General features: G+C 39.2%; 2 protein-coding genes across 3 annotated transcripts in view; both read right to left on the minus strand.

The window, feature by feature from the left end:
• Positions 1–2,252, minus strand: part of sntg2 (syntrophin, gamma 2) — a 53,019-nt gene extending 50,767 nt beyond the window's left edge. For both annotated transcript variants that reach the window (XM_065966690.1, XM_020644617.2), the window contains exon 1: positions 1,898–2,252. In XM_065966690.1, the coding sequence (XP_065822762.1) occupies positions 1,898–1,966 (69 nt within the window). In that variant the 5' untranslated portion in view covers positions 1,967–2,252. The remainder of the gene's footprint in view (positions 1–1,897) is intronic.
• An 8,388-nt stretch (positions 2,253–10,640) lies between these two features.
• Positions 10,641–17,719, minus strand: part of kiaa1109 (KIAA1109 ortholog) — a 75,776-nt gene continuing 68,697 nt past the window's right edge. The window contains exons 81-91 of the mRNA XM_020644623.3: positions 17,438–17,680; positions 17,071–17,224; positions 15,850–16,007; positions 15,212–15,401; positions 14,858–15,075; positions 14,306–14,557; positions 13,980–14,183; positions 13,383–13,577; positions 12,646–12,780; positions 11,810–11,975; positions 10,641–11,567 (exon numbers count right to left, since the gene is read on the minus strand). Of these exons, the coding sequence (XP_020500279.2) occupies positions 11,351–11,567; positions 11,810–11,975; positions 12,646–12,780; positions 13,383–13,577; positions 13,980–14,183; positions 14,306–14,557; positions 14,858–15,075; positions 15,212–15,401; positions 15,850–16,007; positions 17,071–17,224; positions 17,438–17,680 (2,132 nt within the window). The 3' untranslated portion in view covers positions 10,641–11,350. The remainder of the gene's footprint in view (positions 11,568–11,809; positions 11,976–12,645; positions 12,781–13,382; positions 13,578–13,979; positions 14,184–14,305; positions 14,558–14,857; positions 15,076–15,211; positions 15,402–15,849; positions 16,008–17,070; positions 17,225–17,437; positions 17,681–17,719) is intronic.

Below are 17,719 nucleotides of genomic sequence, written 5' to 3' on the forward strand. Positions count from 1 at the left end.
CTGTAGACAGATATATGTTTTTACTGCTGCCTTCTTACTGAAATCTAAGTTCATCTGCATTAAAAGAGCCAAACTGAGGATCCATTTGAAAGGGTTTTACGCTAACACAATTTGACTACAAGCCAATTCCAAGGGCAACAGACTAAAACATGAGGCCAGCACAACCAGTAAATGAGAGTTGACATGAATTTGAAGACTGAAAGCAGGAAGTCAAGAAATACAGAAATTCTGCCCTTAAAACTACAAGACATCCTCTGGAAAAAAAAAGCATGAGGTGGGTGTGCAGTACAAATACAATACATGAAGATTCGACAGCAAGACAAATCAATATTTAACCATTTTTTATCTTTTTCAAAGGTTTATTTGGGGGCTTTATGAGCCTTTACTTTGAGATAGGACAGCAGATAGAGTCAGAGATCAGGGAGAGAGAGTGGGGAATGGCATTAGGGAAAGGAGCCTTAGGTCGGATTTGAACCCGGGCCACCCGCTTGGAGGACCACAGCTTCTGCATATGGGGCACGCACAGAAGAGGTCAAAATATACAACACTTGTAGTATGAAGATCAACTTTATTAACAATTTAGACCGACGCGTTTCGGCTCGTGGCCTTCATCAGGGTCATCAAGAAACAGAATAACAAACATCACACGCACACTAACCAATAGGCTACTGACGACCCACCAATTTTATCTTGTATATGTTTATTCAACCCTCTAACTTGCATAACTAAAGCCTTTTGGTTAACTATTGGTCAAGGACTTGCAAACAGAAACTAACTTAACACTCAGGGTTGAGTCAAAGCCATGCAGATACTGATCTATCCACAGAACCTATTGAAACAAAGAAACTCTGCTTACCGTATAGTTTTAGCGCTCAGTATGGTAAATGGAGAAGTGTGAAAACTGAACACTGAGTAAATTCATGCAGACTTCTCTCCCCCAAGGCTTAGGTATCCCGTTTAGAAAGAAATGCTTTCTGAACAAAAAGTGCTCACAAAGCAAGACTCACAGAAGTGATGAAATTCAAGGTGCTGGCATGGAGGAAATATCAGGGCTAAATCCCAGGTGGATATATGTTCCAACAAAACCACAATTTCACATAAACATAGAAAACTGAATCGAGGCTATCCAGAAAACTAACAAAATGTGTGTTTAATTTCTGTCTTTTTTTGTTACATCAATTGATAAAAAATAATTCCTCAAGAAATCCCAGATCAGCTGAATGCCCTGTCAACTGAAAAGAATGGTAGCCTACAAACAATAATAAGCATAGCCTATCACAAAGGTAGCTGAAGATCAACCACTCAAACCATCAAACCACGCTTCAATTAATACACGCAATACGAGTATACGATCAAAAAAACAATAAGTTTAATTGAATCTGCTTCTATGTCAGTTTAAATGCATTTGTCAGCAGGACAAAGGGGTTTTGGGGAATTAGTAAAGTCCCCCATTGGATTCAGCATACGTAATGGAAAATGATAAACTAAGCAACGCCGTTTTTTCAGCAAATATTGTTCTAAACTTGCAGCTAAGCACACGTAGGTCGATAAAGAAGCAAATTATAAATGATAGAGTAGGCTATGCGCCCTTTATTCAAAGTTATAGACAACGTATTTTCAATTACAAACACCAAATGTTGCTATTAATATTGTGACATGCGCAGAAACCCATCTATCTTAAAATATATAGCCTATCCCTAAACTTATCATGAGTCATAATGTGAACATTCCGTTTTGAAAGAGTCTGTATCTTCTTCATCAAATAACAAACTGCATGCAGCCTATGATGTGCTCTCATACCTGCCACTACGCATATAACACTGCATTTGATGGTGGTGAAGTGACCTGATCCAGGCTACATCCATGCTATTTCATGTTTAATGAATGCTTTACTTGCCGAAGTTGAACCCTTAAGGCTGTCGGCTCGCTCGATCAGCTCCGGTTGATGTTCCCCGGTTTCATTCATTTCCCGTTAAACCGCTTGCTCTATCCGCTGACTTCGACGGGGAGTTTCTCAAGTCGTTCACCCAGCCACAGACTGCAAGTGTTTGTCGCCGGCATCCCAGTAAACGGGGGAGGAAGGCTGAGAAACCATGACTTTACAATATCCCCTATATGATGAAATGAACAATGTTGCCTGATAAGAGGGCAGAAATAGAAACGGCGATCGTTGCAATTCTTCTCTGAATGTCTCAGCCTGAAGTGTCAGCTCAGTGGCTCCTCTGCTGCTGCTCATCTGTCTCTCCACCTGCTGCCTGTCCAACCCTGGTCCAACCTTATTAACCATTCCTGCGTCAAACCTCAGGACATGAACTATTCACTGCTCTGTTATTATAATCCTGAAACCTTAGTATCAGCATGAGGTGTGGATATTTTTTTGTTTATTTGTTTGTGTATCATAACTTAAAATTTGCAGCACTGGAGAGGTGGGATGTAGAACATTGCCATGGAATCAGTGCTTCCTCTGGTAGAAACAAAATATCAGCATGAACATTTTGGAGTTATAAATTGCTACCTCCTTGAGCATGTACATCTTTGGAACCTGGCACACATTGAGTTATGTGGACATGGGATATTTCCTAAAGGAGGGCAGATGTGTCAGAAAAGATTTTGTGAGCAAGTTCTACCACTGATACAAGTGGTTTGAGGCTCTGAAACCCTCAGAAGTTTGCTTTTAGAGGCAGCCTATAGACGTGTTTAAAATATGTTTCTAATAAACTGAGGTTAAAAAAAGTTGCTCTCAAACACCTGAGAGGTGGTTTTATTTTTAATCATTGATGTACTTTTGCTTTGTATTTTTTATGTTTAGAGTTAGCGCTTTATGTGCTTTATATGAAAGGGTTACATGAATTGTCTGCATCTATTCAGCATAACAATATCATGAGATAATATGCAAAGGTATCAGAGGATAAGAACAGACATGGATATAGAAATGCTTTTGTTTCACACTCCAATGTAAGGAATCCACTCAGTACCATGACATCTTGTATTTTTTATTGTTGAATGTAGTGTGTAGCCTTGAGTTTAAGTTCATCTAACAGTTCCAGAGGCAGAGCAGAGCTGCAAAGAGCCGTAAAGAGCCACAAAGAGCCATAAAGGCAAAAACAGCCACAACAAGAAGCAAACATTGTTTACCACACACTATCCACTCAAATAATGAAGACAACACATTTGTATAACGCTATAGAAAACACATGCCTCCATTTATGATTACTACATATACTTAAAAAAAAAAAACTTGTTTAAAGCCTATACTGAGGTGCATCCAGTGAATAGTGATCATCTTTTTTAACCTGCATTTTTAAGTTTACTTCTGTCTTCATTTAAGAAGCTATACTAAACAGAACCAGTAGACTGAGGCAGCATTTTTGATCAAAAGTACTTTTAATAAAGGGAGCTACTTTTCAATGAACTTCAAATTATTTAATTTGCTTTTACAAGATAAGTCAAATAGTCTGCTGACTTAACATTGGAACACATTATCTGCAATTCACAACAAGGACCTTATTGCAACCTATGTATTTATCTCTGTTATAAATACTAAACTCAGTGCTGTTTACCATGAAATAGACAGACACTCCTTCCAAATTGTATTGTATTAGTTAAAAAAAGTATTACCAGTAAATGCTTTGATACGTTTTTGACAAAGGCTTATAATAAAGTTCAAGGGATTATGTGATCGGGCCAACTCAAGAAAATTAGTTTAAAAAACTCAGTTCACTGTCTCACTTCATGCTGAATAGTACCTCCACGCTTCTGTCTGTCTGAACTTTGTTGTAAGATAAAAATATATCAACCACGGGCAAGATGAGGAAGATTAGCTTTTAGTTACACCAGCAACATATCAGTTTGTGTAACATAAACTTGTATCATGTTGATAGATTAATAGACCTTACTCTCTTTTATTTTGAACTTCTGATCACTTTTCCCAAAGTGTCAAGAGGTTCTTCTAACGGATGGCCAGTTTCTGCTGAAGTTTGATATTTTGACCTGTCTTTGTCTCGGTATTGATGAAGATGTTCTCACACTAAACCCAGTAGAAGAGTTCTTTAGAGCAAACTGGAAACATTTTACATATAGGTCATTTTTAAAGTTTTCCTCTAGAGGACGTGAGTTAATACATTTTTTAAATAATCTGGATTTTGAACAATACCCAGAATTAAGGGGCTATCCTAGTTCAAATTGTCAAACCCCCTTTTTTAAATCCTCTATATATTTGCATATAGCCTTTATGTGGCTGAATTCTTTGCTGTGCATTAAAGACACTGCTGCAGATTCATTCAGCGTCTATCTTTCTCTGACTTTACAACCTTTTTTTGTTAAAGTTGTTAACTCATCAGAAAGTAATCATCTGCAGACAATTACAGGGCAGGGTTCCTCTTAAATTCAGCAAAGGTTTTACAGAATACTTTCTTAGATTTTTTTCAGACTGTCTTTGCAAATTGGCACACCACTTTTTTGCTGAGGATTTTCTTACAAAGAAAAATAGCTCTTCAGAAAAGCAGAATGTCTGATACACCATGGCTTGTTTTAGATGGCAAAAAAAAACTGCCAGACGGGGATTGGGTGCATGAATAATTGAATTTGTCTGTCCAGATGCTAAATGATTAATTGATCACAACATCTAATTACTACTTAACTTAAACAAAAACTACTTAAAAAAATATTTTTAAACAGATCAAATTAAGACTAAAAGTCTTTTGCCACTCTAGAAAATAGCATTAGCGACACTTGGGCTCAGCAGTACTAAAGGCTGAGCAGGAGAGGTGGCAAAAACACACATAATTTACTCAAGAAGAAACGAGGTCACAAAAACAGAATCTTGAAAAAGAAGATGGACTGATCCAAGTTCTTTACAAAACTGTGTTGGATTGGTAAAGTCTTCTGAATCTGTTCCTGTATTGTATATATGTAGCTACAAGTAGGTAGGTATTTTGACTTATTCCCCACCTATTCCAGGTACTTACAATAGCACTGCAAACATTCATATTAATAATAATCTGAGTTATTGGTGTCTTATTGTACTTCATGAAACAGAGTTAACTGCACCCTGGACCACGCTGCTAGCATGGCTTCAAAATCCATTTTCTCCCATTTTCACAAACTGCAATCATAACAACTTTCTTCCACACTCTGCATTCAAGCTTTTTTAAGCTAAACTAATTCCTGATACAAATTTAAGGGAGACTTTCATGCACTCTTTATCTGATCATTTAGGTCACAAAAACATGTTTCACCTTTTTTTGAAGATTTCATTTTGGGCTCATTGCTTTTGTTCAGAGAGGACAGTGGAGAGTCTGAAAATGAGAAGAGAGAGAGTTTGGGAATGAAATATCAACCTCTGCCATCAGTGTGTGAACGGGTAGTTGTGACATGCGGTGTAAAAGTGCTTTGAGTAGTCAAAAGTACGGTGGCCGGTAGGGGTCACCATCAGTTGTTGAACTTGTGACCCCTACCGGCCACTGTACAAAAGACTAGAACAGTGCTAAATAAGCTAAAGTCCATTTACCCTTATTGTAGCAGCTTAAATGGAGCAATGTTTTATCCTACAATAGAGAGAAATGCAGTTATTCAGACACAAGTCTAAGTGGGAGCCTGCACAGTTTAGAGAGAAAAATGTATGGGATGGTGTATTGAGAGCTGTCGGACTTTTCATGAGCAGTCTGCCTGTGAGAGGTGGATTGACAAAGACAAAGGTCTAATAGAAAGGTGAGTTCTAAGACAGCACAGTAGCCTACTGAGTGCGATATCCACCTTGTGTAAACATAGAAAACAACAGTGTTTCTGTGAGTTGATTAAAAATTCATGATCAAATCTCAAAGCTGCACTAAGGTCTAAAATATGTAAGACTTAACAATCTCCTGGTTGCATTCATTTAGTTGTTTTTTTTTTAATTGAGGAGGGATAGTGTGGTGCTCTGGGGTAATCTAAGAGGAGTTATATTTAAACCTTTTTTTTTATAAACATCATTTAAGTTTGTTGACAAGCAGGCCTTATAGTCATTCATATCATGATTATAGGGCCCTCTAACTCGTCATACATACCTGTATTTAGGGTTCATTTAGCTGATGGTGTTTGGTCAAAAGTAGAGAATAAATAATAATTTAAAACACACACACCAAGGTGCATTTCAATCGGTCTATTTGTATCCCTCTTATAAAAGGTACATAGTCCTGGCTTGAAAAATCATCTTATATTTCTAAAATAAGTCTTAACTATGATGGATCAATAAAGAAGCTGTGAGATAGCAGACATGAAGTACACCTTTTATTTTTTATTAAAACACTAGTCTCTATGAATAAATCAAAGAGCAGACTCAAAGAGGCTTGCTTAGGGAGGCTGGAACTGCAGTTGTCTTGATATAAAGATACAGATTGTATTACATATAACTGCCACAATCAAATGGAATGGAAATGAGTGAACATATGACTTCAGTGAAACCATTTTACAATTCTCTTGGGTGAAAGGTGAAAGAATTGACTGGATTGAAACAGTATCTGCCAATATACACATTGATGTTGGATACACGTTGAATGTGAGTGAAAATTCACCTTGAAATTCTCCGCTTGCTCATGAGGGAAACATCTGGATCTGCTTCCTGTGTCTGCAAACTTTACAAAATGAAAGAATTGAGGGCTCTAAAAAACAAAGGGATCAATTCTCTGTAGATATTTGCCTTTACAGACATTTTTGAATGAAAACAAGTAATTAGGCTCATGCTTTGAATTCAAACAGATGCATTGAAACATTCAGATAAACCCACGCTGGTTTCAAAGTACAGACCGTTTTAAATTACATTAGTTAGGTGGTCACAACTCAGACTAAATGCTATTGCTGTGTATCGTGAATGGACTCGAGCTTGTTTAGAGCTTTTCTAATCTTCCAACTACTTAAAGCGTTTTTTACACCTCAGGTCACACCTACACATTCACACACTGATGATAGAGGCTGCTGTAAAGAGTCCATCAGTATTAACTCATCCATTCATAAACATTCACACACTGATGGTAGAGGCTGCTGAGTAAAGAGTCCATCAGTATTAACTCATCCATTCATACACATTCACACACTGATGGTAGAGGCTGCTGTAAAGCGGCCATCAGTATGAACTCCTCCCATTCATTAACATTTATACACAGTCGACAAAACAGCTCTTGCCCAAGGACACTTTGACATGTTAGGAGGACCTACAGGGGCCGGGGATCTAAACCCTGACCTTCTGGTTGAGAGATGATTGACTTAGCATGAGTCTTCTGAAGCTTGACGAGTAAATTAGCTTCACACATGCTACCATGTGTAATAAAGTCAGTGTTTGAGTGCCTTCATGTGGCAAAAGAGAGTGCAGGTTCTCTTTGCAAGAAAAGCAGACCAATGGGCTGAAAGCCCCTGATAGCTGAATGAAACTGTAGGACTATGTTTTAGTGTGTAGTTAGCAATAATCCTACAAAATTACACACAAGTAATGATATGTGTTTTTTTTACATGGATTATTTGACAGTCACAGATCTAGAAGAAACAATTTATTTTCACAGTACTACTCGACAAGATGTATTTTAAAAAGATTTGACAGCTTTGAACATCCTGTATTGTTAACCAACCTGCTACACTGCTATCATACGTAACAGAGCAGCAGCAGCAGCGATGTCAGAGGAGGAGGTCCATTCTACATGGTAGCTACCAGATTCTCATTTCAGGACTTCAGTCATATACTTGAAAAACATTATTAAATTGAGGTAAAGCTAATGGAGTGTGACAAGCAATTAGAAACTCAATTAAAAAATAACACAAATCTCTGGAGCGTTGGTTTAGCTCATGCTCTGTTTCCTGGTTTCACTTCTGACCTGTGACCATTTGGTGGACCCCATATTTCAATCCTCAGAAGTCAAATTTAATTTTTAAAAAACAATTTTGTACTCAATTTAACCCATTGGAGTCAAGTCTCTGTTGTCCTGCGTTGGCACATTGCAGTTTTGTGAGGCAATGCTTAGACTGGCAGAGGTTTGAACACTTGTATCATTTGTTCTTGATATCTATTATACTGCTCATCGAGATTTTCACAACAAGTTGATATTTCGAAAGGGTTTGAGTGTTGTTGTATTCCTACAAAGAAATTGTCTGAAATGGAAGAAAGAAAAATTAACTTGTTACATTCGTGTGAGTTCTACTAAATTAAGCAAATATAATCAAGATAAGAGAATTCCTTTTTAAGTATTACTGGATTCTTTGAAATTGAACAGGCATATTGAATGTTTCCTACTTGGAATGATGAATAGAGCCCAAATGTTCGTAATACACAACTCTACTGTTCAATATGTGAAAGCATTGTTTAACATTTTGGAAAATATGCTTCTTTACTTTTTCATGTGGAGTTAAATGGTGGGGGCGGCTGTGGCTCAGTTTGTAGAGTTGTCACTCAACCGCAAGGTCAAGGGTTCAATCCCCAGCTCCTGCAGCCACATGTCCGATGTGTCCTTAGGCAAGACACTTAACCTTGAACTGCTCCTGCTGCTTCGTCTGTGGTGTATGAATGGGATTAGTTACCTCTGATGGTCACTTTACTCAGCAGCCTCTACCATCAGTGTGTGAATGTGTAGGTGTGACATGCTGTGTAAAAGCACTTTGAGTAGTCAGAAGACTAGAAAAGCACGATATAAGATTTATATAGGGCCATTTACCATTCCATTCAAATCAGCGATAACACAACAAAATAGCTGTGGCTCACTGGTAGAATCATCTGTCAGCTCCTGCAGTACAGAAGTCTACAGAAGAGGATTAGGGCCTCTGAAAAAAAGAGATTAAAGTCAGATTTCTGACTTTTTTCTCAAAATTCTGATTTTTTTTATCAGAGCCAGAATTCTGAGATTAAAGTCAGAATCCTAAAAAAATAGTCAGAACCAATTTTTTTTTTTTCAGAGCCAATCCTCTTCTGTAGAAGTCAAACCCTCCTTGGGCAATACACTAAATCCTAAATGTCTCTTGATGGCATAGCCAACGGCAAGCACCAGTCCATTTATACTTTATGGTAACTCACTACCAAAGAAGCAAGCAGCCATTTAGTTTTGCTTTTCAGACAAAAAAAAGGTAGCAAGACTGGCTCTGTTTAAGGTTAACCAAATGTCCTTAACAGCACCAAAGCTCAATAATAAACCAGTTTTATCTCGACTGTTTAATGCATTTATATGTTGCCGTTGCTGGACTATTTCTCAGCTAAGCACAGCTGTTACCACAACTTACACTAATGAGAGTGATTAAAAGTGAGCTTTTGACAGAGTCAATTTAACTGTTTGCTTGTTTTATGCATTTAAACTACACTAAGCTATCCATCAAGATCTTTATTTAACATGCACATTGACTCATTTACTCAATCTCAAATTCAGTTGATTTGAAAAAATGAGCTTGAATCACACTGGGCTTGCACAGACAGGAAATTTAAGCTGTTCAGTATCTCTGGTTTATTCATGATATTTCATGTTTTCTACTCGTGTCTATTTTATAATTCAGTAGCAGGACATCTTGCTGTTGGGATCTGATTTTAAGGCTTACAGGTTTTTGACCCCATCTACTGGTCACTCATTCAGCTTTCATGTTAATGTCGTGTGGTTCTGTATAGTGAATACAATGTGGTCACATGTGGAATAGAAATCACTTCAAAGAGAAGTGTGTGCAGCAGGCGGAATAAAAATAAAAATTGATGAACGGCTCTGGGGCTCTCACACTGTGCTGTTGGGGCTTCCTCAGGTGACACTACTGTACTCTCAGTGCAGACATCACAAAGGAAACGTGCTGCTCTCTGCTTCTTCACTCAGCCAATATGCTCTTCTTTTCCAGCCAAAACATAAACAATGCAAAACCTTAGCATGGAACCAAAAGTAGAACATAGTTCATGGTGACACAGACAGACAGACAGACAGACAGACAGACAGACAGACAGACAGAGACACAGACAGAGACACACACACACACACACACACACACACACACACACACACACACACACACACACACACACACACACACACACACACACACACACACACACACACACACACACACACACACACACACACACACACACACACACACACACACACACACACACACACACACACACACACACACACACACACACACACACACACACACACACACACACACACACACACACACACACACACACACACACACACACACACAAAAGGGACAAAGAAAAATGTCAAAACAGACAGAGCATTGTCATAAATATATGTGTGAAGATCTAAAACACCAGGTAGTATTTGTGGAGCCTTCCTGTCTGGCAGATACTCATACTTTGTAACTCTGCCTCTTTATTTTACTATACAGTATAAATCTATAAATTGAACTAATAAGAGATGGATGATGGGAAAGATGTCTCCAAGATCTTCAAGTTTAAACACAAAAAGATCCAGAATGATCCTTACTACTATGACATCACCAGTTGTATTTTCTTCACTCTTTTAAAACCACTGAAGAAAATCTATTTTCAATGAGTGAGTAGAAATAATCTTGACAGGAAAACTCATCTTGATGCTAAAATCATTGGATGGAGTCTTTGTAAAATGAAAGTTACTGTCCTTAAAAAACAAGTTGTAACACTTCAAAAGAAAACGCCAAACTTCATCTTTAATTAAATGGCAATATTTTTTATTACTGGTAAGTAAGGAAATCAGCACATTTGAGAAAGGTATTATACACACTGGTTCTGCTGTTTGAATTTTTAAAAAAGTAAAGACAAAATGAAGCTTGACACAACAAGCTAATACATGTTATAGACTTTGCATTTTACATAACCATAAATAGTAGTCTTGGTTAAAATTATAATTACAACTTTATTTCATCCTCATGACAAAGTGGTTGATGTCCAGTAACCTCACAGAATTTATTTGTTCACATAAAAAAAAAAAGAATAAAAAAAGAATCAAGAACACCATCACTGAACTATTCTTAAATATCTTAATACTACACAAGCATATCTAGCACGTGTTCCATGGGAAACAATGAAGGCAATGGTTTAAGAAATCATTTCTCATGAAATATTTGTGAGCCTTAAAATAAACTTTCAAACGATTTCAGAAAGGTCATTAACAACAGGTAAAAGAGGCAGGGTTTTACAATTAAAGCTGTCAAATAAAAACTAATATTTGCTACTTTGTTCATAATATACAGAAAATAAGATTGGTGCAAAACGCTTCAGTCAGAGTCGCTAGTGGTTTGGACCACAGTAAACAACTATGCTGAATTTCACAATGTGTATTTTCATCAGCCTTTGTAATCCAGTGTTGTGAGCGTAAAGAACGTTTGCACAGCTTGAATACAGTGGTATGAGTGTTCCTCAGTGATCCTCTTTGTCTCTGCCTTTCTTTTCTTTCTCATCCTGCAGGGCGGTGCCCAGCTTCTTGATCAGCACTGACAAAACCTTGTCCAACGGATCCATCACACCCCTCTGCAGCCACTTGGGAATTGTAGTCCTGGCATGGTGGAAGCCCAGCTTTTGTAAGATGTAGTCCACACCAACTGGGTCGATCTTTCGTCCGGTCCAGGAGATGAGCCTGAAACAGAGGAGACATGCAGGTTTGTCAAGGCTCAACACATTACTGACTACATGTGTTTTTGATTTGGAGACGAGTGCTATGTCAATTAGTAACTATAAAAAATGTGTTATGAGCACTCTGTCATAGAGGCTCACTTGTTTGTTTCAATAAGCATTATGACTCGTTTTCACTCCGTCACATGAGAGGTCATGCGTCCAGAAACTTTACAAGTGCTTGTGGTGCGATGAGGTGGAGCTGACCTGAGAGTGGGCTCCAGGTGCCAGGTGTTGCACATGAACTCCCTCCAGTCCACGGTGGTGTAGTTAATGCCGTCATCGTTGTCCTTGTCTGAGGAGCTGTCGTCATGCAGGGCCGTCGGGCTCTTCTGGCCAGGCCGAGCCATAAACGCCCGTGGAGCGAAAAGGGCTGAGGACACAAGCAGAGGAAGAAGACGATGACATGGCTGTTTCCCACGATGCACTGCTCTGATGTTTTCTTGTTAATATGGCAAAAAACATTTCTTAACAACATCAAACATTCTTTTTTCATAAATATCCATGCAAGCAGAACTAACACCTTGATAAGAAGGATAAAGAAATGAAATCCCCATGTGTCCTACTATCAAGATTAAACTAACTGATGACAGCTTGCCTTTTGCTTTCTCCTTAGCTGCAAAATAAATAGAATAAAGGTGTAGCACTATTTACATTTGTATGAAGAACGCCTGGTAACTTGAGTAAAAAGTGCAGCATTTCTAATCATTTACAATCTAACAATAGAAATCCCATTAAAGTGCTGCCTGCATTGTGCTCTCTGACCCCCCACCTTGTGAAAATAACACACACAGCTTCCTGGGTTTCATGCTGTTTTCAAATGAGATCAACAGCATACAAACAGATTCAAAGGAACACAAGCTGACAGATGTAGTTCATCTTATTATTTCTACTTGGCTTCTTGCAAGAAGCTTTGTAGGTTCTTTTTATCTTTTAATAGAATCATTTTATTGCTAGATGCGTTGATGATGACTCGGGTGAACATCGTTCCACACTGCTGAGTTAATCTCTGACTGAATGGATAAACGAGTGTTGTGAAGAACCTTTCTCCTTCTCCTTCAGGTATGCGGACACCAGGTCATGAAGAAACATGATGAGCTCCGCGTCCATGGTGACACAGATGTGGTCTGTGAATTCTGTCACCACGCTGCACTCCACTTTGGGCTTGCTGTTGGAGTCTGGAACACAAATCAATTGAATTTACTTCAAATCAATGATGCTAATGATTCAGCATTGTACATTTTACTTCAGCATTGAAATGCGCTTTCGTTATGCTGTCAGCCTCAACTTTGACTTAAGTGCGTCCCAAGGGGAACTTGTCTTTCAGCAAAGTCAAACTATGCAACAGATGGAGAACAGGTACAGGTTGATCGTGAACAAACAGGATCAGACTGTTACCTGTTAGAACTGGTAATGTACATTTTTGCTTTGAGGGTAGGAGCTCATGTTCTCCATAAAAAGTGTGAATAGGAAACTAGAAATAGCTCAAGCTTTAATGGAACATTAGAGACTGTGTGCTTTGTGTATACAAGGAGTCTGCAGGAAGCCAAAGGAGAGGGCAGTTACTTTGAACCAGGTTGAAAACAATAACTGATTTCTGCAGCAAATTGATGACATAGTGCTGAGACAGTCAATGAACAAAGATTTACTGACTATTTATGAAAAAAGATTCAAGTCTGACTCTTAAATGCAAAACCTGAACTAATGCGTTATTGCTTTTGTTTACTTTTATTCCCTTATGTGCCTTTATGTCACATTATTTTCTGAGATCAGGTCCTACCTGTTAGAGACGGTTCATCAGGATCTTGGACGTGGATGGACTTGAAATCCAGTTGCATTCTTGGCAGAGCAAAGATTGTCTCAGTTTCATGGTTATAGCTAGAGGAGCTCCGGAAGCTGCTCAGCAGACTGGAGCTTTTGGCAGCGGCTCCGCTCTCTTGGTTGTTGGCTTCAACATTCCTGAGCAGGTTCAACTCTGAAACAAGAGATAAGATGTGTTTAATATATATATATATATTTTTTTAAGCTGAAAGTCTCGTTCACACGTCTGTGCTTTGGTAAACATCGTCTGAACTTATTTTGCATTTATGATAACAGGCAGCAGCTGCAAAGGAAGGCAGACAGACTTCCACAGAGCCTGAGAAGATAGTCACAATAAAGTCATCTGCTGCACTCATTTCCTATTTTTTAAATACTTAATTATCAAGGAAAGTACATTTTACACATTTTTATATAATTACTGAACTTCCACATCAGTCTGGCATACTTATAACTTGAACTGGTAAATACTGCACTGGTATTGGTTGAAAAGAGAAAGTATATAAATGTGATATATTTAAGAAACACAATTAAAAGGTATTATGCAGAACATGGTTACCTTCATTCCTCATGGCAGTGACATAGTTGAACCATTCTTTGACTGTGGCGACACCATGTGGGGGGTTTTCATGACGCCGTCGGGTTATTTTGGTTATAGTGGCCATCGGGCTTTCAAGTGCACCACAAGGTTTCGTCACCATCGTGTTGTGACCAAGATGGAAATCCAGTGTTTGAACAATGTAGGTAGAATCATCTTGTGAGCCTGGGTGTGACAGAAATAATACTTAGTGCTAAAGTGTACATTATACATCTGAACACCAATATTTCATATGTTTAGATCATATTTCTATTCCATCTATACAATAGAAGAACATTTTGTCCCACCGTCCTCCCAGATCTTCTGTGCCTCTGTCCAAAAGGCGATGTTGGGCTCTTCCAGGTGGAACAGAGCCCACGACTTGGAGCGGAAGTTAGGTCCGTGGAAGCAGGCCAGGGTCATGTGGTTGCCATGGAGGCTCATTGAACCGCCCAGCTGCACAGCGTCCTCAGGAAGAGGCATTTGGAAGAGGGAGATGTGGCACCCGGCGATTACCTTCAGCACCCCAGGCCAGTGGCGATGATGTGCTGCATCCATATCTGTGTGACAAAGACAGTTAGGAGACACAGAAGCAGGGAGAGGGAGGCATAAAAAAACATGAAGCATGCAGCTAGTTCTCATTTACTATGTTCAGGTTTTGATGCATTAAGTGCTTTGTATATGCATGCTGCTTAAGCTTTTTGGTTTGAATTATCACCTGATCATGTTTGATTACATTCAGTTCATAACTTAACATCAGTATAACAAATGAGTCTCATATAAATTAGTTCACTGTAACCAGTATGACTGCCTGAATACCTTTTCATGCCAGTCTGCAGTATAAAAAAGGGCACACTTACACAGTTCTGCAGATCCTTTCTCACTGTTGATGACGGGGGTTTTGGGGGGAATATATGGGCCAGGGCCCCAGGTAGAGAGGGCACGCTTGCTGGTGTCGAATTGCTGAGTGAAAAACTCCTGCAGTTTCATGCCTATCTTGATGAGGTCTGGTGTGGTGGAGCGTGAAATGATCACCTGGAAAATGTCCCACTGCAAGTCTCCATGGACAAAGATCTCACTGGGAGCACAGCAGGAGAATGTGGAGAGAAGGAAAAGGTGAGACATGGGAACATTAAAGTTTAACATGGTTCAGATGGTAGACAACCTTAATAAAGAAGGCTCTATGATAAGGTCCTGATGACATCATTTCATACCTTTTCTCTGATAGGCTAGTGTCAATAGTGCACAGATTGACTTTCCACTCATCCTGCAGCTGCAGATCAGCATTGCTGAAAACTCCCATTAGAATACTGGAGCCCATGTAGTCCACACGGGCCTCTGTGGATCCCATGGTGATCTGGATCTTATGACTAGGTTGCTGGTTGGGGTGCTCAGAGATGTGGGCTAGGAAACAGACAGTCATTGGTGAATCATTTGTTTTTGTCAATGTGTTTCTTTGTTTTAAGCCCTAAATCCCAATTAAAGTTATAGGATTACACTTTATTTTAAATAACTCTTTATAGAAGAATTAAGTGGCAACATATCATGGAAGTAGCAATCAAACTGGATAAAAGGCATGATTTGACAAAAGTAATGTATGCATGCATGTTCTAAATTAGTTTAACTACACACCAAATGCCATGCAAAACGTAAATATTTATTCATACATTTAAAGTAGAGAAATGTGAGTCTATATCGAAGTCTGTATTGTACTGCTGGCTCCGAGCGTTGTGTGAAAATTCTACACTGAACTCTGGCTCAGGTGCACATTCACACTCTGCTAGAACATTAGCTGCTAATGAGTTGTGGGGAAAACAGCATACGTGTGAGGGTTGATTCTTTGTTTACTTACAGACCATCTCCAGGGTGTTCACGTCTATATTACCACCCACCACCCCGCCCTTGGAGTCCAGCTTGGAACGTCCGAGGCCCACAGACATGCTGATCTCTCGGTCCCGGTTGCTGCCTACAGACAGTCGGCCCTGACTCTTCAGCCCGCTGGTGGTCCAGCTGCAGAGGTAAACACAACTGTGAGCAGTCCTGAAATGCCGCTGAATAATGCACAAGTGCTCTCTATGAAACATAAATGAGTCTCATTGGGAGAACTTTAACTGGAAACATCACTGGTTACTGCGGCTTTATCTTATGTGTTCTCAGTTTGGAAATCTCAGCTACTGTATATGTTTACTATATGATGACGGAAGAACATTTTGAAGTTCCTGATTATTTAACATAGACCTGGAGAGTGCTAGTGTTCTCTGACTGGAAGAGGAAAACGTCTAGAGACGTAGATGATGCTCAGGGAGCCCACAGACTTCCAGAGGCAGAGATGATTTTTACTTTATGATGACATAGAGCTCATGAAACAGTCCTGTCTTAGTTATGAGAGTGTTTTATCTAGAATGTCTTGAATCCTCCCCAAGCTGTAAAGAGTAAAGCTCTGAGAGCAATCTACCTTGGTAAACAGTAACACACATATCAGAGATGAATCAAGTCTGTAAGAGTCAACTGATCAATGAACCAGTAGCAGCAGGGAGAGACCCAAGAGACATAGTTGTACAGCAGTATTGCAGCTGAATATTCCATTAAAGGTGAGTTAATGATTCTCAAAATGTTAAGTCCTGAACATTTTTCAGCTTACATTTATACCTTCACCTCTGCTTACTCCATAGATCCTTCTTAAAAACATTTATGTGATTTACTCAAACAAGCACACAGCTCAATTATCTACATATAAAGCTTGTTTTATCATTAACAGTTATTCTTAATGAATCCCTCCCAGACTCATTTCATCGTGTTTTTTCCCTATTTGAGATTCTGAGTAATCTTTAGCAAAAGTTCAAAGAATCTTTATGCACAATCCCTTAGAGCGGCCAAGAAACTGGTGTCTGTTTATACAGAAATATTTGTTTTAAACTCTTGCATCATGTGATGTTTTTGCGTAGAGGGTCATTTTGTTTTATTAAACATTTGAAAAAAATACATAATGTAGTACATTATTTAGATAAATCTGATTTAACAAGATGGGTATTAAAGCCTCTACCCTGAAGGCGTGCACACTCTGTTCACTTACGTATTGTTTCCCATGACGTTGCTCATGTTCATTTGGACGGTGAGTTGTTTCAAGTTGATAGCAAATACCACCAGAGTCTCCCACGGCGAGCCCTGCTGGCCTGCTGCCTTTCCATTTTTACTGAAGGATGGAGTGGATGTTTTTGTCACAGAATCTTGAAGAGAAGAATTAAAGGTTATGATCCGGACAGGATTCTGCATCTTATGGCACCACTGCATTGTTTATTTTTAAATGTTGTTTGATATCTGAACTCTTCTTCTGTATTCAACACATCCTGACTTGCAGCAAAAGAGTAAAATCATGTCTTTTGGTAACTAAGCATGACATTTGAGTTCTTACTGGAAATACCAGGAGTGTTGCTAATTACCTCTCCTAGGAGCAGCCGAGTCTGACACACTCCTGGTGCGTCCAGGAGCAGGGGACTTGAGGTGACCCAGCCCCGGAGACATGTTGCTTCCAGTGGAGTGCTCTGAAAAGACGTTGGGGGATTGAGGCATGTGCTGCGTCGCTGTGCTTCCATCCCAGGTCCTCCAGTAAGCTTTCCGGCAGGACTCGGGGGACAGATGCTGGGTGATGTTTTCAGCCGAGTCAGGGGTGGCAGGGCCAGAGGCTGGTGAAGGGTATGGAAAAAAAAGCAGTAAAAATGTTA

The sequence above is a fragment of the Labrus bergylta genome, chromosome 18 (assembly GCF_963930695.1).
Source record: "Labrus bergylta chromosome 18, fLabBer1.1, whole genome shotgun sequence".
NCBI lineage: Eukaryota > Metazoa > Chordata > Actinopteri > Labriformes > Labridae > Labrus > Labrus bergylta.